Source organism: Haliotis rufescens, unplaced genomic scaffold, assembly GCF_023055435.1.
Source record: "Haliotis rufescens isolate VD_foot unplaced genomic scaffold, xgHalRufe1.0.p SCAF_17, whole genome shotgun sequence".
Taxonomy (NCBI): domain Eukaryota; kingdom Metazoa; phylum Mollusca; class Gastropoda; order Lepetellida; family Haliotidae; genus Haliotis; species Haliotis rufescens.
Window position 1 is genome coordinate 12,494,093 of NW_025963857.1, and position 23,654 is coordinate 12,517,746.

A 23,654-nucleotide genomic window follows, 5' to 3' on the forward strand; every position below is an offset into this window, starting at 1 on the left:
ACTCACTCTACCACTCACTCACTTAATCACTTACTCACTCAGCCACTCACTCTACCACTCACTCACTTAATCACTTACTCACTCAGCCACTCACTCTACCACTCACTCACTTAATCACTTACTCACTCAGCCACTCACTCTACCACTCACTCACTTAATCACTTACTCACTCAGCCACTCACTCTACCACTCACTCACTTAATCACTTACTCACTCAGCCACTCACTCTACCACTCACTCACTTAATCACTTACTCACTCAGCCACTCACTCTACCACTCACTCACTTAATCACTTACTCACTCAGCCACTCACTCTACCACTCACTCACTTAATCACTTACTCACTCAGCCACTCACTCTACCACTCACTCACTTAATCACTTACTCACTCAGCCACTCACTCTACCACTCACTCACTTAATCACTTACTCACTCAGCCACTCACTCTACCACTCACTCACTTAATCACTTACTCACTCAGCCACTCACTCTACCACTCACTCACTTAATCACTTACTCACTCAGCCACTCACTCTACCACTCACTCACTTAATCACTTACTCACTCAGCCACTCACTCTACCACTCACTCACTTAATCACTTACTCACTCAGCCACTCACTCTACCACTCACTCACTTAATCACTTACTCACTCAGCCACTCACTCCTTCAACCACTTACTCATTCACTCACTAACGCAACCATGTACTAACTCAACCATTTACTCACTCACTCAACCAAAAACTCAACCAGTGACATACTCAACCACTGACTCACTCAACCGCTTACTCACTCACTCAACCACTTACTCACTCACTCAACCACTCACTCAACCAGTGACTCACTCAACCACTGACTCACTCAACCACTTACTCACTCACTCAACCACTCACTCAACCACTTACTCACTCACTCAACCACTCACTCAACCACTTACTCACTCACTCAACCACTTACTCACTCACTCAACAACTCATCAACCATTCACTCACTCAACCATTTACTTACTCAACCACTTACTAACTCACTCAACAACTCATCAACCATTCACTCACTCAACCACTTGCTAACTCACTCAACAACTCATCAACCATTCACTCACTCAACCACTTACTTACGCACTCAACCATTCAACAACTCACTCAACCACTTACCTACTCAACCACTTACTATTTCACTCACTCAACCATTCACTCACTCAACCACTCACTGACTCACCCACTCACTGACACACTCACTCACTGAATCACCCACTAACCCACTCACTGTACCTTATGCGGGCGCCCGTGTGCAGAGGCATAACAGCGTTCCCCGTATCATTCTGCAGTTTCCTCTGTGGCAGTGTTTGTGATGGTGGATCTAATTTCTCGGCGCCGTCGGCAGTAATTCGGTTCACTGTTAACGCCACAGACGACGGAAAGATTACAGTTAGAATTCCGGCGACATTTAAAAGGCTTCGTCAATAATTCAACATGTTATTCTTCACTTGAAAGGCCCTTGAGCCAGGTAGCTATATGTACTCCTTAATGGATCGGGAGTTCTCAGAGTCACGGAAGGTGCTTGATTGTTTTGTTTGCTTAAAATAGATACAGCGTATTTTCGAATTGCTTCCATTTTCACTTCGACCTTTTTATAACAAGTGGTTGATCAGTGACATCTCGTATTGACGTCATGTCGTTCTTTTGTCCATACCGCGGCGGTACAGGTGGTTCACGTGGTACCAGGTAGGTCAGCTGGTGTGTGTGTAAGTGACAGAAGTAGTTGAAGTAGTCGTACAAGTGGTTGAAGTACCAGGTAGGTCAGCTGGTGTGTGTGTAAGTGACAGAAGTAGTTGAAGTAGTCGTACAAGTGGTTGAAGTACCAGGTAGGTCAGCTGGTGTGTAAGTGACAGAAGTTGTTGAAGTAGTCGTACACGTGGTTGAAGTACCAGGTAGGTCAGCTGGTGTGTAAGTGACAGAAGTTGTTGAAGTAGTCGTACACGTGGTTGAAGTACCAGGTAGGTCAGCTGGTGTGTGTGTAAGTGACAGAAGTAGTTGAAGTAGTCGTACACGTGGTTGAAGTACCAGGTAGGTCAGCTGGTGTGTGTGTAAGTGACAGAAGTAGTTGAAGTAGTCGTACACGTTGTTGAAGTACCAGGTAGGTCAGCTGGTGTGTAAGTGACAGAAGTTGTTGAAGTAGTCGTACACGTGGTTGAAGTACCAGGTAGGTCAGCTGGTGTGTGTGTAAGTGACAGTAGTAATTGAAGTAATCGTACACGTGGTTGAAGTACCAGGTAGGTCAGCTGGTGTGTGTGTAAGTGACAGAAGTAGTTGAAGTAGTCGTACACGTTGTTGAAGTACCAGGTAGGTCAGCTGGTGTGTGTGTAAGTGACAGAAGTAGTTGAAGTAGTCGTACACGTGGTTGAAGTACCAGGTAGGTCAGCTGGTGTGTAAGTGACAGAAGTTGTTGAAGTAGTCGTACACGTGGTTGAAGTACCAGGTAGGTCAGCTGGTGTGTGTGTAAGTGACAGAAGTAGTTGAAGTAGTCGTACACGTTGTTGAAGTACCAGGTAGGTCAGCTGGTGTGTAAGTGACAGAAGTTGTTGAAGTAGTCGTACACGTTGTTGAAGTACCAGATAGGTCAGCTGTTGTGGGTGACAGTAGTTGTTGAAGTAGTCGTACACGCTGTTGAAGTACCAGGTAGGTCAGCTGGTGTGTAAGTGACAGAAGTAGTTGAAGTAGTCGTACACGTGGTTGAAGTACCAGGTAGGTCAGCTGTTGTGTGTGACAGTAGTAGTTGAAGTAGTCGTACACGTGGCTGAAGTACCAGGTAGGTCAGCTGGTGTGTGTGTAAGTGACAGAAGTAGTTGAAGTAGTCGTACACGTTGTTGAAGTACCAGGTAGGTCATTTGGTGTGTGTGTAAGTGACAAAAGTAGTTGAAGTAGTCGTACACGTGGTTGAAGTACCAGGTAGGTCAGCTGTTGTGTGTGACAGTAGTAGTTGAAGTAGTCGTACACGTGGCTGAAGTACCAGGTAGGTCAGCTGGTGTGTGTGTAAGTGACAGAAGTAGTTGAAGTAGTCGTACACGTTGTTGAAGTACCAGGTAGGTCATTTGGTGTGTGTGTAAGTGACAAAAGTAGTTGAAGTAGTCGTACACGTTGTTGAAGTACCAGGTAGGTCATTTGGTGTGTGTGTAAGTGACAAAAGTAGTTGAAGTAGTCGTACACGTGGTTGAAGTACCAGGTAGGTCAGCTGTTGTGTGTGACAGTAGTAGTTGAAGTAGTCGTACACGTGGCTGAAGTACCAGGTAGGTCAGCTGGTGTGTGTGTAAGTGACAGAAGTAGTTGAAGTAGTCGTACACGTTGTTGAAGTACCAGGTAGGTCATTTGGTGTGTGTGTAAGTGACAAAAGTAGTTGAAGTAGTCGTACACGTTGTTTAAGTACCAGGTAGGTCAGCTGTTGTGTGTGACAGTAGTAGTTGAAGTAGTCGTACACGTGGCTGAAGTACCAGGTAGGTCAGCTGGTGTGTGTGTAAGTGACAGAAGTAGTTGAAGTAGTCGTACACGTTGTTGAAGTACCAGGTAGGTCATTTGGTGTGTGTGTAAGTGACAAAAGTAGTTGAAGTAGTCGTACACGTTGTTTAAGTACCAGGTAGGTCAGCTGGTGTGTGTGACAGTAGTAGTTGAAGTAGTCGTACACGTGGCTGAAGTACCAGGTAGGTCAGCTGGTGTGTGTGTAAGTGACAGAAGTAGTTGAAGTAGTCGTACACGTTGTTGAAGTACCAGGTAGGTTATTTGGTGTGTGTGTAAGTGACAAAAGTAGTTGAAGTAGTCGTACACGTTGTTTAAGTACCAGGTAGGTCAGCTGTTGTGTGTGACAGTAGTAGTTGAAGTAGTCGTACACGTGGTTGAAGTACCAGGTAACTTGGTTGATTGCGTGTCTTCGTAACTCTCATCATATTGATAGGTATTAGATGTTTTGGTCCAGAGTCCACACGCACGCACGCACGCACGCACGCACGCACGCACGCACTCGCCGCGTTTGACATCCATGCCACTCAATTCAATACGGACTTCAGAATGTCACTGAAGGGACGTAAAATGCCGTTTTGTAAGCAATTCCCAGAACACGCTTGGCTTTGTTTAATAACGTCTCGGTATTTTCACACCACATGCACCTGATTAGATATGTACAATTTCGATCAAAACATATATATAAAATGGTTCAGACATGGTGAAGATTAAAACACTGATTTGTTGTACCGAAAATAATATATTATTTGCTCTATACAATAACAACCGATCTACTCATCACCACACACCAATACTCTATACAGTAACAACCAGCCAACACACTACCACACAACGCTGCACAATTATAAGTCTGTCCGTGACAGTAGAGGTACTGAATGCTGGGTGTATAGATGAACTGAGATAACTGTCACTGAACCTAGGTGATGATCAGAGGTATAATTTACAGCTGACTTGCTATTCTCGAAAAAACATCTACACTATCGACCCCTGTAACCAATTTTTGCTAAAGTTGACTCTTGTTTATCAACATCCTCGCGTCGTCCTGCATTTATTCGCTTAAAGGGGAAGTGTACACGCAAAAATTACTTTCTTTCTTTTTCTAAACAAAACGCAATTTTAGAATTAGTTAGTATCTGTGTTTGAAAATATACACTCATTTTTTTCACAGTGAAAGTAGGAAGCTCACAATAGTGTGAAAATGATATGCCGTTATGAGGCCTTCGTTTTTCGAGCTAAACAGGCCTGAGTTATCTCCCTTAGATTATGACGTAATTGGTGCCAATTCAACTGGGTCCCTGTCTATTCTGAACGCAAAAGATATCAAGTACAAGTTTTCGGTAAAACAACATGGCCTACGACACACTCCGGCGCAGTGGTGACTCAGCATAACACTATGCTGGCTGGCATCTGAGACGCTAGAATCACACACCTAGACCTACACCACGTGAAGCGGCTCTAACAAAGCATGATGACGTCATAATGTTTATCAATTGGCACCAATGACGTCATATTGTAAGAGGCATAAGCCATGGTGTTTTTGTTATGGAAATAGAACACTTGGTAAATGTGAAAAATATAAATCGTTTTAATGCAAAACATATGTTGATTAATTTTGATATTTTTATATTTTTGTCTATGACACTTCTAGGTAAACACTTTTATTGTGGAAAAAGTACAAGAAAATTAGGTTCATTTCCGTGTGAACTTGCCCTTTAAATGAATGTAACGATCTCAACCAACGAGGTCACTTTGTTTTCGTGTAAGTCCCTTAGTTGAAATTGTAAATACGTTTAAAGAACACAAACAGTTATTTATAATGTACACAACCCTAAAGATTCATGTTGATGCCCTCAGAATTCCAGTGGCATAAGAATAAAGTTTGTTTGTTTGTTGTTTAACGCAGCACTCAGCAATATTCCAGCTTTTTGATGGGGGTCTGTAAATAATAGATCAGACAATCCAGTGATTGACATCATGAGCATCGATCCACGCAATTGGGATACGATGACATGCATCAACCAAGTCAGCGAGCCTGACCACCCGATCCCGTTAGTCGCCTCTTAGGACAAGCGTAGTCGCCTTTTAAGGCAAGCATGGGTTGTTGAAGACCTATTCTGACCCGGATCTTCACGGGAGGAAGTGATTAGTAGACAATGGACAACACGTAGGTTCTACTCCGTATCTGCGTGTGCTAGGGTTGTGTTATCTCGGGTGATTCCAAACGTCAATTTCAGTGTGTAAAAGGCAAAACTGTGTGAATATGGTGTTCATTGATAACTGAATATCAGCGATGACACCGAGCGTCCGCTTATAGGGTTTGCATGTACTGTTCTACCGGTAGCCTGTTCAAGGATATCCTCCCTACAAACCATCCCAGAAAACAAAGCGAAGAAAAGCATCTGAAAGGGTCTTGACTACAGTGACAGTCTGCATTAATCTGTGAACAGTTCTATTTGACACATCTTCACAATCACCTTACAATGATCGACCAACTGATCAGTGATGACTGACACATGTAGCTGCCACAGGTTCAATAACAACTTTGGAAATCTCTCCCATCACGTTTATCGTGTCGGCCATTTTGACGTCTTGTACTTGATGTAAATGTATTACGACGCGCTGTCATTGTGTTTGACTTACTGATGTAGTTCATAACAGTCCTTTCTCATCTAATGATGATATTGTTTGAATGCATTTGATGTTAAGAAACTACAAAAGTTGTTTCTGGAGAGCATGTTGAGCATACATACGCTCATGTCATCTCTCGTTTTGAGGAACTATTTTATTCCGCGATACAGCTGGTTGTTGTAGGGCTGTCAGTGTAAACATGAAGTCAGACAGACGAAACATAATTGTGTATATGTCTTCGTTTACATCCTCAGAGGTAACAAATAGTGATATAAAAATTATAAGAATTGACTTTCACTTTCTGTGAGTTTATTGGAGTATGAACCTACATAAAGTGAGTGCCAAACATTGTAAATTGAAAGTCATTTCTTTAATGAACGTCAATTTCTTCGCGTCACATGGAAAAGTCGCATATCTGATCTGATCATGAGATAGCATCGCACATCATGTTGACATGCGACGTTTCATATAAAGTAAATGCCTCTCAACGTCTAACATAACAGTTCTGGAAGAAAACTAAACCGACTCAATGACGATACCGCATTTAGCATCTGTATTTCATCATTAAGTCTAATCCTTAATATGCACCTTAATAGAAGTGTCAATACCGATGTATTAAAAAGTCGTTTTGTTATTCAAATACTGGCACTGTAAAGGTAACAAGGGCAAGATCGGTAAAATAACCTCTTTGCATAACAGTTTATTAAGTAATATAGGTAGACGTTGCACTTTTTTATATGTTTATTTTGACTTTAGTAACAATCAGTCGGATTTAATTCTGTACAGCGCTTTCGGCGCCAGTCGCCCCCTTCCGTGACATTCACGACCATGCCACGGAAAGACACGACTGAATACGAAAGGATACGAATGATTTGGATTGGGATGTATGGACACATAAGTTGCCTCTTTTGTCTGGAATTAGTTGCCTTGTTTCAGAAGCCTTATCCGTGTGTATTAAGTGATCATAGCTAGTGTATTATATGTTGCGGACCAACGTTACCAATGTGGCCCAAGGTGCACTCCTTACAAAAGACGTTTTACGTTCTGCATGATTATAAAAAAGCTCGTTTTTTTGCCTATTTATATTAAAAAGTCAGAAGGATGTTTATTATGGCATATCTGACAAGGATACATCGTGATAATGCAGGGTGTTTTGAAATTCAGCGTAAAACCCAACTCACTCAATCACTGACATTTTATCACATACATTATTTCAAGCTACCAAAAAACATGAGACGTTTATTGACTTCAAAGCAAACTTTATTTCCGAGTTATTTTGATTCATGCTCATGGAATCATTCTATGGGTATGCGTAGGCGACGAATAAATATATAAATATTAAACGTAACAAAGCATCTACTACGATAGCAGTTTTGATTATCAACAAGATTCAGATACAGCTGGGAAAAAAGCTGCCTTTAAAGGACTTTATTTGGTCACGGTCTGTGAAGTCATTTGGCAAGCTTATGCTGCCTCCTCTTCTCCTTCTTCCTCGTCGAACTCTCCCTCTTCCTCGGCGGTGGCATCCTGGTACTGCTGGTACTCGGACACCAAGTCGTTCATGTTGGACTCGGCCTCAGTGAACTCCATCTCGTCCATGCCCTCGCCAGTGTACCAATGGAGGAAAGCCTTTCTCCTGAACATGGCTGTGAACTGCTCAGAGATGCGCTTGAACAGCTCCTGGATGGCGGTGCTGTTGCCGATGAAGGTAGCCGACATCTTGAGGCCTCTTGGTGGGATGTCACACACGGCGGTCTTGACGTTGTTGGGGATCCATTCAACGAAGTAGCTGCTGTTCTTGTTCTGGACGTTGAGCATCTGTTCATCAACCTCCTTCATGGACATGCGGCCACGGAACATGGCAGCCACTGTCAGGTAGCGACCGTGACGGGGATCACAGGCAGCCATCATGTTCTTGGCATCAAACATCTGTTGGGTGAGCTCGGGCACGGTGAGTGCACGGTACTGTTGGCTTCCTCTGGAGGTGAGGGGTGCGAAGCCGGGCATGAAGAAGTGAAGACGGGGGAAGGGCACCATGTTAACAGCCAATTTACGAAGATCGGCGTTCAGTTGACCAGGGAACCTCAGACAGGTGGTCACTCCGGACATGGTGGCTGACACAAGATGGTTGAGGTCACCGTAGGTGGGTGTGGTCAGCTTCAAGGTTCTGAAGCAGATGTCGTACAGAGCCTCATTGTCAATGCAGTAACTTTCATCTGTGTTCTCAACCAACTGATGGACTGACAGGGTGGCGTTGTAGGGCTCGACGACTGTGTCGGACACCTTCGGTGATGGCACAACGGAGAAAGTGTTCATGATTCGGTCGGGGTACTCCTCCCTGATCTTACTGATGAGGAGTGTGCCCATGCCAGACCCAGTGCCACCACCCAGAGAGTGGGTCAGCTGGAAGCCCTGTAAACAGTCACAGCTCTCTGCCTCTTTTCGAACAACATCCAGCACGGAGTCTACCAGCTCGGCGCCCTCTGTGTAGTGACCCTTGGCCCAGTTGTTGCCAGCACCGCTCTGACCGAAGACGAAGTTGTCTGGACGGAAGATCTGTCCGAAGGGACCAGATCGGACAGAGTCCATGGTGCCTGGCTCCAGGTCGACCAAGACTGCACGGGGAACATATTTGCCTCCTGGAAAATATAAGGTACATGTTAAGAATATGAATTGTATGTATCTTATTAACAAGCGAAAACTTAACTTGATACAGTATGACATCTGGTTAAGGCAAGAACTCACAAAGTATGAGTAGTGAATCACAAACAATGAAAAGATTAAGGAAGATAAGAAATTAACTCCCATCGATGGTGTAAGTATTTTTATACATAACTAACCAAAACGGCTAGTGGTATTTAAGATTACACTAGGCAGTGAGCTAGATTGCTGGCTGTTTGCACAACCATAATGATTTAATGAACATAATTAAGTTATTCCTTAATGAAAATAGTGTCCTAATTATTCAAGCTTCACACAGATATTATCATTGTGTGTATGGTGCTGGTGCCTCCTGGATCAAAGACAAAGATATGCAAGTGTAGGGATTGCTAAACACAGGGGCATTATAATAAGTGAATAAGACATTTTTCAGTGATGTTAATTTTGCTCTTTACACAGGGTTAATATCGAACATCGAGTATATGGAGGCACCGAGGGTGGGGTGGAGTGGGTTGGGTTGCGTTTGGTTTGGGTGTGAATGGGGTGGGGTGGGGTGGGGTGGGTTGGGGGTAATACTATTTAATACCATGTTACAGGGCAGAAGTACACGAAAATAAATAAAAATACGTGTGTTGTATGCGTAAAAAAACAAAAACAAATTATACCAGTTATCATATAAACAATACCAACTTAGAAACGCCAGAAAAATGGAAAAATGTATTGCTCTTGTTCACATATACTGAACAATTAAAGCTAGGGGTCATGAACATTTTTTCAATATATTTTTTGTAGTGAAAACTGAGCACACAATTACATAAAAAATATCCACAAATGTATTCATGATCCTTAACTATTTTAGTTCAGTATCATTCTCAGATAACTTAATTCGTATACATAATTCATATTCCTTGACAAGTCCTAACATCTTGGTTATCATATGCAAAGTAATACCGGCTCAATGTAGATTGGTCACTGACAGAAACAATTCTATCATCAATCAGGATTAAATATTTAACTCAATAAGATTACCAAGCTCGTTTGATTATCGCAATTACACTTTATTTCAATGAACGTGCACAGAAAATGCAGGTGTGCTCATGTTTAAACCATAAATCACCCAGCCCCCTTCACATGGTGAGTGTTTAAGTGCTGGTGAGTTAATGAACTGTCTGACTTGTTTTGAAGACTTCAGAAGCCTTATGCTTGACGTTTGGCGATCAAGTTTGATCAATCGGGACTCTCAGCCAATACCCTTCTTCTCTGTTGTCGGTATGTATTTACCAGTCGTTTCTTACCTAACAACCCAATACGCACTAGCGATAAGCCCTCGATAGCAATACACAAAGACTGGGTCTGCGTTGCTAAGGCGCGCCGCAGCAGAGGGCGCCTTGAAGGGTATTTGTAACGTACGTGTGACACGTATAATCTAGCGGATAACCCGTTAGATTGTTCCCTTACCGTTAAGCTGATAAGAGACAAAGCGACTGAAAGATACGAATCCACGTGTAAAATGACTCGCATGTTGTACGTGGTTCGAACATAGACATTTACACTGATATTTCAATGCTATGTGCCGTTTGTGGTTTGCTGCTTTAGGGGCTAGATGTGTGTGGATTTTCTTTCGGGTTTTCAATAGGAGTGATAGGGTCAGGTGTTATCTGATTACAGATATTAATTTTCAAACATTGGTAGGATAATCGTTCAGACATACTGAGGTTACTTGCCGCTTAACATATCGTTTATTACACCCTGGCAGGTCTCTTGGATTTGCGGATACGATCCAGCTTGCACACTATCATATAACATGGACTTGTAAACGGTGCTTGACATGGAAGCAATGCGTATTGAACATGCATATCTAAGCAGGCTGCGATTAATAATAATAATAATAATAATAATAATAATAATAATAATAATAATAATACTTATTATTATTATTATTATTATTAGGGCTATTATTATTATTATTATTATATCTACATTGCGCTACAAAGCTCTCAAAGCGCTACATCATTACTCCCTGGGGAGTATACAACCCAAGCTGCATGTGAGGCGCTAGTGGGTTAACAGTCACAGACAACTCCTTCCACCGGGTACCCATTCACTGCTGGGTGAACAGAGGCATATTTCCAAGAAAGTCTCTTGCCTAAGGAGACACCACATGTGCTACATCTGCTTCAGTGTGGGGCAGGACCGAAGCCCAATAAACTCTCAGGAATCAAGCTGCCGAACATGATCACCCACCCATCTACTCTCCGCGATAACCCACCCCACCCCAACCTACCCCATCCCTCCCCACCCCACCCCACGCAAACTTATATATTATTGCCCTGTCCTCACCTGTAGCCTCGTTGTAGTAGACGTTGATTCTCTCCAACTGGAGGTCGGAGTCACCGTGGTAGGTGCCGGTGGGGTCAATGCCGTGCTCGTCTGAGATCACCTCCCAGAACTGCGCACAAGAGATAGGAAAGGTTTTATGACATCGTAAAATGAGATCTATTTGAAGGGTCTATGCTTGTGGTCCTTTGACGGGGATTTATAATGTGCGTAGCTCAGACTCTCCTACGAGTGCCATATCTCTCTTTTTAAAACAGGGTTCGTATCCTCCTTTTATGGCGAGACTTTAACACCAAGTCCTTGAGATTCGCTGTGTATAGTATAGTGTAGCGTCTGTATCGAGTACATAAATCTTCTTACTTAACTTCAATGTCAAAAGAGACAAACACTTCAAGCGTATATGGGTTTCGCAAGGTCAGCCAAATATACTTTACCATACTTAATACCTATGTGCAATGCATTTATCACAGTGACTACTCATTACCCCATTTTTACACTAAAAACTTTTACACACGGATTCTACATAAGTTATCAGTCTTCTATAAGTTTTACTCACTGTATACTCAAGGTACGTACGACATCAGAATTTTATGAAACTAAAGCGTGTATCACCCAAAAGTAAAATAACAACGACTGTCAACGACGATTCTGTCTGAAGTTACACCATGAGTTACTGTTCAAACCTCACACTCGTTTTCAGAGATTTTTTTTCAGGGAAAAAATGATCGTTGTTCGTCAGTGAGTACATCATGAGTCACGTGCCCAATGACATTGCAAGATACCAAACAGATACATAAAGAAACATAAGGCTTGACTTTCACTCGGTTTGTCTCTATCACAATAAAGCCCTTCAAAGAGTTAGAGCTAAACTTGAAAGTCAAGTCTTAAGCATATGGCGATATATCTTTGACATTGTGCGAAGAAAAACAGTTAAATTTTAATGTGTCGGGTTGTCACACTGAATTTTCAAGATGTAAATATAGCCTATTCAATCTCAGGTCCCTTAGCGAAATTAAAAGTTTAAAAAACCCTGCTTTATGAACATAAAATCAAATTCAATTAAGAGAAGGTAGATCCCCTTGGCACCGATTTTGGTGCCTCGCAAAGATGGAAACACGAGGGTATTACATTCATAAAATTTACAACGTTAACGCTATGAAATAATCATTTTCGATTATCGATTTATTAATGAAGTAGAAGGCCAAAGACAATATATACAAGGCAGATGTTGCCATGTACTTCCACCTCATCCGACATGATTTAGTCATCTGTATTCTAAAGACAATATGTTATTATCATTATTATTAATAGACTATTGATTCTATTTCACTACGATGTGGCTGTTAGGATGAGAATATTCTCATAATATATAACGTCAACGCCAGAGATTAACCAGTCTCAATTATGGGCCGAAACAAATTCCATAGGTCGTGAAAGGCAAAATAGTGAGTAAATCATATGAATGGATCACTGAAAATCAGTGATGACACCAGGTGTTCGCAACGATACTCATTGAAGTTTGGCTAAATAATGCTGAATAAACTACAATAAAACATTAAGAGAAAAAAAATTAATAGGGTGTCAAGTATATGACAAGTAAGAAATAAAAGCATAAGCATATTGTTTTGAATATTATATTTTTAAAAATACAATAAAACAATAAGAGAAAGAAGTTCACCTTGGCGCCGATCTGGTTGCCGCACTGGCCAGCTTGGATGTGGACGATTTCCCTCATGGTTGTTGTTGGGTGGGGGTAAAATACTCGTGTGTGTAGCTCTTGTGACGCTCAAAGCTGAGTCCGTGAGGAATAACGCCACCACGAGGTTTATATACAGGCGAGGTAACTCAGTCGTCCTTAGCAACACACAAACATTGACGCCATTTCAACGTGAAAAAGATCGAAATGATTAGATCCAATCGCCTATTTAGTTAATCCCGACCGCTGGGTGTACATTTGATTAATCCGCTGGGTTTGTAATACAAGCAGATCACGTGTGGTTTAATTCATTACCGTGTATTGTGTTCCTTGTTGGTCTCACGGGCATTTGACCAGTCGGCTTGGTGATTTGGGTCGTATTGTGTGTCTGGACCACAGTAATGCACTCTGTCTGATATGTTTGAATATTGCATTAATTTGTTTTGAAATGTTACAGTTTGTTTTGTTTGTTTGTTTGTTTAACGCCGCATTCACCAATATCCCAGGTATATGACGGCGGGCTGTAAATAATCATGTCTGGACCAAACAATGCAGTGATTGACGTAAAGATTAAAGCTAGGGGTGAAAACAGTTGATATTGACTCTTGGAGTAGCATTATACGTCCTTATCTACCAACCCTTGTTCATCAGACTGCCACTATTGCAATGGAAGGCATCACAAATGAAATATTTAATTTTAACTTAAAAGTAGAGAGATGGGAAATGCGTGAATTCAACGCTGATTCAAAACGACGCCATCTTAGTTGCCCTCTAAAATCTATATTGGGTGTAATTAACAACTTTGTCGTAAATATAAACCACTTTCAATAATTTTCTGGCTAGTTTGTTTACAATTGTATGTCTTTTCTCTGCGATATAAATCAATAGTTTATTGATTTCGTTACAATTCACAACAGTCAATTGGCGGTGGGGTAGCCTAATGGTTAAAGCGTTCGCCCGTGACACCAAAGACCTGGGTTCGATAACCCACATGGGTACAGTGTGTGAAGCCCATTTCTGATGTCCCCAGACGTGATATTGCTGGGATATTGCTAAAAGCGGCGTATAACCATACTCACTCACTCACAACATTTGAACCTCGTTAATCTGGACTGCATCGCACCCACTGAAATCGACCGGATTAACATATTTTCTGGATTAATGAATAGAATAATTTGTAAGTCGTATCGCCCCGTTAACTACACAAACGAGATTTCAGTGTATATATTTCAATTACAACAAAAATACTATTTTGAAAAGACATTCCTCAATGAAAATGGTATGGACTGTTGTTAAGTTATGGTTATTCCAACACTTAAACACGCGATAGGCTATCGTAACTATTTACATTGTGGCTGTTGTGAGACTACACGCTGTATATATAGAAATTGACAGGACTGTACGGGTCTAGCATTCTCCTTTGTTTACCTAACTACACAGTTTCACGGTAGTTATTGCTGTTTGGGTTAGTATAGTCAGTCAGACCTGTGTGTTTTCTTCACACGCAGGTAAATATCACGTTTAGTTTAAATATTGCAAACTGGTATTTATACATGTATCCGTGACGTATGAATGAGGAAGAAACTGAAATACGGTGGCTGAAAAGTTCTGAACCTAATTACCGAGGGTGTATACTGAGTCAAATTAAAAACTTCACATTTTTAAAAGTAATCCCATATATGATACACAACGGACAAATGTATCAGAGAAGGTAATTTTTAATCATTACTGTCCAAATAAGGATTTTAATTAACGGTTGTAACCATAATTTGTTCCAAGCACCTGCGGTATTCAGTAATAACATCAACAGTTTAAATCATAAGTCCCAAGCACGAGAATCTGATGGCACACAAGATCAGTAGCGTGTATGGCCACCATGTGCGTTGACAACTGCCACACAACGCCTCCGCATGGACCTTGTGATGCTTGTGAACACATGATTGGGAAGACGACGCCATTGTTGCTGCAAAATGGTGCCAAGATCTTGCAAATTCTGTTGTTGGTTCTGGAGAGTGCGCAGACTTCTGCCAAGGGCATTCCAGACGTGTTCGATTGGATTGAGGTCGGGAGACCTTGACGACCAGTCCATGACGTTGACTCCCGCATTCTGAAGGAAATTCCTTGTCAAAATTGCTGTGTGGGGTCTGGCATTTTCGTGTTGGAAGATCAAACCGAGTCCATGTGCTGCCATAAAAGGCAGAAGTTCTGGTGCCAGTACCTGGTCGCGCTAAGCAGCAGCGTTGAGGTTGCCACGGATGACAAGAAGCCTGGAACGTGCATTGCCAAAGAAAGCACCCAACACCATGACACATCCGCCTCGAAATCTGTCAGCTTCCTGTACACAACACTGGGCGTAACGTTCATGACGGCGCCTCCACACCCTCGCCCTACCATCAGAAAATCGAAGATGAAATCGGGATCCATCACTGAAGACGACTTGATTCCAATTCCTCTGAGTCCATCGTAAGTGTCGCTGTGCCCACAATTGACGTTGACGTCTGTGTAATTGAGTCAGAATCGGCCCACAGTATGGCCGTCGTGCTTGAAGCTGAGCAGTTCTCAGACGGTTTCGAACAGTTTGCGCACTCAGTCTACCCCTAAACAGTTCATTTCTGGTTGATGTAGCCGTCAAACATCGGTTACAGAGGTGACGTTAGCTTATCTTACTATCCGCTGCATGTGACGTCACACGTGGTCGACCTGGCCGAGGGCGATCAGCGGTGGTACCCGTTTGCTGTAGACGCGTCTTTAAATCATAAACAGTACGTCGACTACAACCCATCGTCCTTGCGACTTCAGCTACGGACGTTCCCGTCTGCAACATGCCGATGGCACGTTCACGTTGCACATTTGAAAGGCGATCCATGACAAATGGCCGTAAAGACTTTTGTTTTTTTGTGTTTTTCTTTTTTTTGTTAATGACTGCAAACAAGTATGGCTGACAACACGTGCGGTATTATGGCCACGTGACCAGTTGCACGTGAAAAACCACTTTTGCCACTATAGTGCTGTGCACATGATTTTGATCGATTCACCTGCACAAAAACGGGTGTTATCTGAAGACAATACGTGGCCATTACTGTTTAAATACACAATAAGGGCCCACAATGATAACTGGCCAAAATGTTAAAATTTTAGGGTTGTGAAGTTTTTAATTTGGTTCAGTATAGTTTGCATATATTAAGTAAAATACTGGTCATTCTTACCAGCTGAAATTTCAACCAAATACACAACCAGGCAGCATATTTCGCTAAGACAGTCGTAACTCATATACTTCAAGGTAGACGTGTGACGGCCGTAGCAGTAGAATTGCCCTGTGGAAGTGGATAGAATGTCGCGTTAAGACAGTCGTAACTCATATACTTCAAGGTAGACGTGTGACGGCCGTAGCAGTAGAATTGCCCTGTGGAAGTGGATAGAATGTCGCGTTAAGACAGTCATAACCCATATACTTCAAGGTAGACCTGTAACGGTCGTAACAATAGAATTGCCTTGAGGAAGTAGATAGAATGTAGCGCTTAGACAGTCGTAACTCATATACTTCAAGGTAGACGTGTGATCGTCACAGCAATATACGAGGGCTGGACAAAATGTTCAGAGCCTGACAAACACGCAAATATGGACCATAACAAAGTGAACTAGTCAATGTAGTACATGTTTTTAGAAGTTCATTGCAAGTGTATTTGGTCCGTTGAGGCCGTTTGTAGATTAGTGACAGCCAGTTGAACGTGATATGGATCCAAACGGACACAGAAATGGAAAAAAAAAACTTAGAAAAAACGTATACTGTCAGATAGACGTATTACCATTGCTGAACATGAGGAAGTCACAGGTCTTAGCCATAGATCCATTGAGACTATTATTCACGAACGTTTACAGATGAAAAAGATATCTGCTCGTCGGGTGCCAAAGTTTCTAAATTCTGACCTTAAGGGAAAAAGAACTGACAGTGCCAGAGAGACAACTTAGAGCGAATTGAGGAGGATTTCGATGAAACATGAGTCTACCACTATGGTCCCGAGTCATAACATCAAGTCATGGAATGGCACCATTCCACTTCTCCGGCACCAAAGAAATTCAAGTCTTCAAGATCAGTGAAGAAAGCACACTGTATTCTGGGATGCAAAGGGTGTGATCCTTGTTGATTACTCCGAAAGTCAAAAGACGATTACCGGGTTATTATGCTGATTTGCTTCATCGCCTGAGAGATTCTATCAAAGAAAAGCGGCGAGAAATGATGACTGCTGGAGTAACACATGAGCCTCTTCTCACACCTCTCGACTTGCAAAGGCTGCTGTGCGACAATGTGGGTTCGAAGAGCTTCCTCACCTTCCATACTCGCCAGACCTGGCACCAAGTGATTTCCACCTGTGTCCTTAACTGAAAGAACACCTTCGTGGAAAGCGCTATGACGACAACGATGACGACAACGATGACCTCAAAGCTGCCGTGAATGTTTTTTTCAGGGTTGTTCCAGAAAACATCTTCCTGGTTGGAATTAAAAGGCTTCACTATCGATATGAGAAGTGTATTGAAAAGCAGGGAGATTATGTTGTAAAATATAATTAAAAAACACTTTCACAAGTGTAGTTTTTGTTTGTTAGGCTTACCGGTAAAACTTTTTTACCAGCCCTCGCGATTGCCTTGTGGAACTGGATATATTGTAGCGCTAAGATAGTCGTAACTCATATAGCTTTATACGTAACAAGGACACTGAAGCCTTCCAAACAGCTGCCGCTTCGGGTGCTGTCTGTTCTATGAATGAACGTGTTTGATAAACTATATGAAATTAGATCGCCTTTTAAAAAGGAGTTGCAACTAGCTACACAGCGATATGAAAATCAGTGACTCACGATTCAACTGGATCGTGACTGACACGGACATACACGGTGTCAGACGTATTAACGTTCAGTTCGAGGAACACGCATCTCGAACATCATCAATATTCACCATTTGGTAACACGTGCAAGGGAAGTAGCGAAACAGTCGCTCATCATTTACCATCCCATGGACACAGACACTGGTTAGAGGACACCTTAAAGAACTCCAGCGTATTACCTGAACTGTTGGAAGTCGCAAAACGTTTTTGACCTTGAATAAATAAATAGCTCTCAACTGAAAAATAGATACAAAATGTGTTGTTTTTCATTTAGACTTTATTTTAATTATGATTTTGCTATGTCAAATATTTTACCATCTGCTGTAATATGGTCTAGCTTTCCATAAACATGTTATCATTTTAGTTGTTTTATATTGTTTCTCTAAACCTGTATTGTCGGAATAATAGCTCCAAACAGCTAATGTTATACGCTTCTCTCCGCAACCTGCTATAATTCAAAAGGGAACATTATTTTGTACAGAGGTATTTGTTTGTAGCCTAACGCCGCACGACAGAGGCAGAAAATCCAGTGACACGATAGCGCGTTTACTGACTTGGTGAAATAAAAAACGATATGTTAATATTTGAATTACTTTTGCTGTGTACAAGTGCAAATATTCAGCTGCTAACAGAGAGAAACGCTTTATATGTATCTCCGTTTGGCAACAGTGTGCTTGCGTGCGTGCGTGTGTGCTTGCGTGCGTGCGTGCATGTGTGTGTAGGGTCGGGTTGGGAGGAGGAGGTCGGGGGAGCGCAGTTTAAATGTCTCGGCCCAATTAAACCCTCATGCAATACCTTGACGTGAAACACACATGTATTCACCATTCGATTGTTCAGCCTCAACAAAGTAAGCATCACACGTTCTGATACGTTCATTTATCCTGAACTTCCATGTGGAAAACACTGGTCGCATTTTGAGAAAATCCTATTGTACAAAATGGGGTGAGTGAGGCTTTACGCCGCTTACAGCAATATTCCAGCAATAACTCGGCGGGGGCCACTAGAAACAGGCTTCACAGATTGTACCCATGTAAGGAATCGAACCCCGGCTTTCGGCGTGACGAGGAGACGCTTGAACCACTCGGCTTTCCCATTAGAAAATCGATTTCGGTTTCTGAATTTCAATTTGAGTATATCCCATTGCACACACATACAAATGGGTTTCTCAATAAATTAATACAGGATGTGATATTAAAATATCTACTGAGTGATGCTGATTGTTTCCAGGTGAATGTTATGCTGTGTTGTGACATGATACGCATCATGACATAATGCCAAAGTACCACTACTGTTTTTAATTCAATCGATACAATTAATACAATAATACAACCGACAGCAGGACATTATAGATACAGTGCAGGATACAGGTGAGTTTATTCATTTTTTTGTGTACTCATATTCGTATTTGTTTGGTTTATTTTTTATTTTAGAAGAACAAAACCATTGTTCATTGGTGGGAAGATATTTATTTGTTCTTTAACATTTATTTTCTGAAAAAGTAGTCTGACAGCAAATTACCACGACAGAAACAATCTTGTCAAACCATCTGTTTGTATGTGAATGAATCAGTGAGTGATGCTTTGAACAGTATATCATGGCGTGTGATGTGGGATGGCGACTAGGCGACGCATTACCAAGACGTATAGCACTTTGGTGAAGCCAGCGCGAGCATTGGTATGATACTGACATAGGTTTCTCGCACGCCTAAGGGACGTAACTCTGTCTTATTTCGCAAAGTATGGTGGGAACGGTGAGTAAAATATCTGCTGATAGACATGAAGGGCGATGTGAGGAAAACTGAAGAGACCACTGGCGTTTAGGCAGCCATTTTCGAAGTGCGGAATCGAAGACACTATGAAGGAACCCAAATTCGCTGAGTTACGTCCCCTAGACGTGTCATTCGATCGTGGGTTCGACTCCCAGATTCGCCCGTCCTCGTGGGCTGTTGGTCTAAGTTGTAAATATCTAAGAGCTGCATCACTTCGGTCTTTCCTCCCACATCAAGCTGACACGCCCTGATGTTAAGTCACGTGTCACTTCATGTTGTAACGCGTGACAGGAACCTTACATGCTAATCCTGGATGAGACCGATCCACACAAGGAAGCAGATGTATTTTATATAAACTTAGCTGTTTGCTCAGTTGTACCAAGACTTTAAGGCTGGAGATTCTAGGCCAGAGTATGCTCCGAATAATCTACGCTTACTTGTGAGGATCGGGGGAAGGTGGTGGTGGTAGAATGTCTGACTTGGCTGTTGGAGGTTCGTCGTGTGTGTAGACGACGTGTATCGTTGCTCATGCTGTCGACCACTGGTCCATGTACAGGTCGCTATCATATAACCAGGATAGCAGGAGTAATACTTACCACCGCAAAAACATTTCCCCATTTTCTCCCTTTAACAGCAATGCTTTCGTCACCAGTGGCACATTTTCGAAGCCTACAAAACGCCTTGCCCCGAGACTACATCAGTGTCAACGAAGTATGTGAGTATGGCTTTTCGCGGATTTTAGCAATATTTCAGCAATATCACGGCAGGGGACACCAAAAATGCTCTTCACACATTGTGTTAATCGAACCGGGCTTTCGGCGTGACGAGCGAACGCTTTAACCAAATGGCTACGCTACCGTTCCATCAAGGAAAGCATACCAATAAGAACACCAGCTGTTTTAAAACTTCAAAGCCAACTTTATTTTTGACGTGATTCAGATATGTAAATGTAAGTAGATTCAGTCATATATGGATGTTTGTAAACAACAAATAAATATAAATAGTATCAAAAGTAACAAAGCCTCTACTGTGATTGTGTTATGAACAAAATCTGACATCAATAAGAATACAAGTTGCTTGTGAAGAACATTTTTTGGTCAAGGTCAGTAAGATCACGTGACATGTTTATGCTGCCTCTTCTTCTCCCTCTTCCTCGCCGAACTCGCCCTCTTCCTCGGCGGTGGCATCCTGGTACTGCTGGTACTCGGACACCAAGTCGTTCATGTTGGACTCGGCCTCAGTGAACTCCATCTCGTCCATGCCCTCGCCAGTGTACCAATGGAGGAAAGCCTTTCTCCTGAACATAGCTGTGAACTGCTCGGAGATGCGCTTGAACAGCTCCTGGATGGCGGTGCTGTTGCCGATGAAGGTTGAAGACATCTTGAGACCACGTGGTGGGATGTCACAGACGGCGGTCTTGACGTTGTTTGGGATCCATTCCACGAAGTAGCTGCTGTTCTTGTTCTGGACGTTGAGCATCTGTTCATCAACCTCCTTCATGGACATGCGGCCACGGAACATGGCAGCCACTGTCAGGTAGCGACCGTGACGGGGATCACAGGCAGCCATCATGTTCTTGGCATCAAACATCTGCTGGGTGAGCTCGGGCACGGTGAGTGCACGGTACTGTTGGCTTCCTCTTGAGGTGAGGGGTGCGAAGCCGGGCATGAAGAAGTGAAGACGGGGGAAGGGCACCATGTTGACAGCCAATTTACGAAGATCGGCGTTCAGTTGACCAGGGAACCTCAGACAAGTGGTCACTCCGGACATGGTGGCTGATACAAGATGGTTGAGGTCACCGTAGGTGGGTGTGGTCAGCTTCAAGGTTCTGAAGCAGATGTCGTACAGAGCCTCGTTGTCGATACAGTAACTTTCATCTGTGTTCTCAACCAACTGATGGACTGACAGGGTGGCGTTGTAGGGCTCGACGACTGTGTCGGACACCTTCGGTGATGGTACAACGGAGAAAGTGTTCATGATTCTGTCGGGGTACTCCTCCCTGATCTTACTGATGAGGAGTGTGCCCATGCCAGACCCAGTGCCACCACCCAGAGAGTGGGTCAGTTGGAAGCCTTGTAAACAGTCACAGCTCTCTGCCTCTTTGCGAACAACATCCAGCACGGAGTCTACCAGCTCGGCGCCTTCTGTGTAGTGACCCTTGGCCCAGTTGTTGCCAGCACCGCTCTGACCGAAGACGAAGTTGTCTGGACGGAAGATCTGTCCGAAGGGACCAGATCGGACAGAATCCATGGTGCCTGGCTCCAGGTCGACCAGCACGGCACGGGGGACATACTTGCCTCCTGGAATAACAAAAGATACATTGTAAATACCTGTCATTGTCATTCGGACAAAATTGAAATAACTTAATTTCAGAAAATGTGTTGAAAAAATAATTTTAAAATTAAAATAATTCTTCATAGTCGAAATTCGATTACGCAAGTTAAGTTGACTAATACACACTTGTAAGTAATATCCTTCACCTCTGATGAATATCTAAGCCATAGACTTGGCACCCTGCATCTCACTGTGGGTATATGAGCCAAGCGTTGTAACTCTATATAGCAGAACGCCGTTACAATAGGTGAACACGCACACATAAAATCTCTGACAAACTATCCCGATTATTGACCGGTAAGCACACATGAACAGGCAAGTATTGAACATGATGCGGTCCTTATGTAGAGCTTGTTGAAACTAAGCTCTCAAACAACAAAAGATTCACTAGACCATGCTGGAATACAACAGTTTGAAGCACTAATAATAAGTAGTCAATGCCACACATGCGTTTAGCCTCTTTACCCACTGTGGCTGTTTCAGTGGCGTGACTAAGCTTACGCTGTTGTTAACTGAATGGCGTTGTACAAAGGACTACATTTAGTTAATGTTGGTTTGTTATAAAGTCTCTTGCTATTGTGACGGGATCGGGTGTGTTCTGTGGTGTCTTTGTCAATGTTATATTATGAACACGTTCTTAATATGAATTTTGTTGAGTTGTTTCTTTTTCTTTATAGTGAACATTTATTATAGTGAATATTAATATTATTATTATTATTATTATTATTATTATTAATATTCGTTGCCGTCCGCAGCTCATCCATTCTGTCTCTGTATTTCTAAACATGAAGGTCATAAATAATATTGTATGATCTGTACTTTCATCGCCGGTTGAATTGTGCAGATGTATAATCTACTATTTCCCTCTCCTCACCTGTAGCCTCGTTGTAGTAGACATTGATTCTTTCCAACTGAAGGTCGGAGTCACCGTGGTAGGTGCCGGTGGGGTCAATGCCGTGCTCGTCGGAGATCACCTCCCAGAACTGAAAAGGGGAGATATGCTCGTAAGATACACACGCAAGAAATCCATACAAGAAACGAATATTAGATAGCATGATTGTGGTCGTCTTTGAAACCTTGCTCATTGTTAATAATATTGTGATATATATAGAATTCATATTAAAAGCCTATCTTGCGTTTTGGCTACATCCTGCGCGTATAGCAAAAACGTTCTGAAAAAGAAATTCCCCTGATTACCGTCCTGGCCTTACATGATGTAACTTTAACAGTATGTCAAGTATACGACAAGTGAGAAATAAAAGCATAAGCATATTGTTTTGAATTGTTTTAAAAAATAAACTAAAACAATAAGAGAAAGAAGTTCACCTTGGCGCCGATCTGGTTGCCGCACTGGCCAGCTTGGATGTGGACGATTTCCCTCATGGTTGTTGTTGGGTGGGGGTGAAATCTTGTGTAGGATGTTCTCAAGGTAGAAACCCAGTGCGTGCTTGCCAGAAAGAATACAGGGTTTATATATGTGCCCAGGCCCCAACTGTAGCTTGTTAGTAGCAACGGTAAGATAAACAACACACTATGATTGGCTTGTCGGTAGAGAATTACCTCGCTTGACTGACTCGTGAGGCATTAGCTACATGACTTATTATGTACATGCACCAGCCTGATGAATTTGACACGGCGGCTGGGTCATAAACCTGCCCTGACGAATTGTCACGCTATTTACTTTAGAAAAGCAGTTCATTTTAAGTTGATCCTTTTGTAGACCTGGCTCACTTTATATCTGATTTGACCAACGGCCAGAAGATATGACTGGATCCAAATAGTTTCAATATAATATTTAAAGGGAATCAAGCGGCATATTAGAAGTTTTAAAAACGGAC

At 42.4% G+C, this 23,654-nt stretch overlaps 2 protein-coding genes across 2 annotated transcripts; both read right to left on the reverse strand.

The window, feature by feature from the left end:
• Positions 1-7,383: 7,383 nt before the first annotated feature.
• Positions 7,384-12,971, reverse strand: LOC124112507 (tubulin beta chain-like). Its single transcript, XM_046472661.2, has 3 exons — positions 12,818-12,971; positions 11,143-11,251; positions 7,384-8,780 (listed from the first exon to the last, which is right to left on the reverse strand). The coding sequence occupies exons 1-3, from the start codon at positions 12,872-12,874 to the stop codon at positions 7,606-7,608; spliced, it is 1,341 nt and encodes a 446-aa protein (XP_046328617.1). The 5' UTR covers positions 12,875-12,971; the 3' UTR covers positions 7,384-7,605.
• Positions 12,972-20,379: 7,408 nt separating this feature from the next.
• On the reverse strand, positions 20,380-23,302 carry LOC124112508 (tubulin beta-4B chain-like). Its single transcript, XM_046472662.2, has 3 exons — positions 23,143-23,302; positions 22,691-22,799; positions 20,380-21,782 (listed from the first exon to the last, which is right to left on the reverse strand). The coding sequence occupies exons 1-3, from the start codon at positions 23,197-23,199 to the stop codon at positions 20,608-20,610; spliced, it is 1,341 nt and encodes a 446-aa protein (XP_046328618.1). The 5' UTR covers positions 23,200-23,302; the 3' UTR covers positions 20,380-20,607.
• Positions 23,303-23,654: the final 352 nt, after the last annotated feature.

Bases quoted from the DNA above. Each gene is read 5' to 3' on its own strand.
- LOC124112507 (XM_046472661.2), bottom strand. From the start codon at position 12,874: ATGAGGGAAATCGTCCACATCCAAGCTGGCCAGTGCGGCAACCAGATC. The intron at 11,252-12,817 runs GTGAACTTCTTT...TCTTGTGCGCAG, and splicing joins GCAACCAGATCGGCGCCAAG to TTCTGGGAGGTGATCTCAGA. The intron at 8,781-11,142 runs GTGAGGACAGGG...TATATTTTCCAG, and splicing joins CTACTACAACGAGGCTACAG to GAGGCAAATATGTTCCCCGT.
- LOC124112508 (XM_046472662.2), bottom strand. From the start codon at position 23,199: ATGAGGGAAATCGTCCACATCCAAGCTGGCCAGTGCGGCAACCAGATC. The intron at 22,800-23,142 runs GTGAACTTCTTT...TCCCCTTTTCAG, and splicing joins GCAACCAGATCGGCGCCAAG to TTCTGGGAGGTGATCTCCGA. The intron at 21,783-22,690 runs GTGAGGAGAGGG...TTGTTATTCCAG, and splicing joins CTACTACAACGAGGCTACAG to GAGGCAAGTATGTCCCCCGT.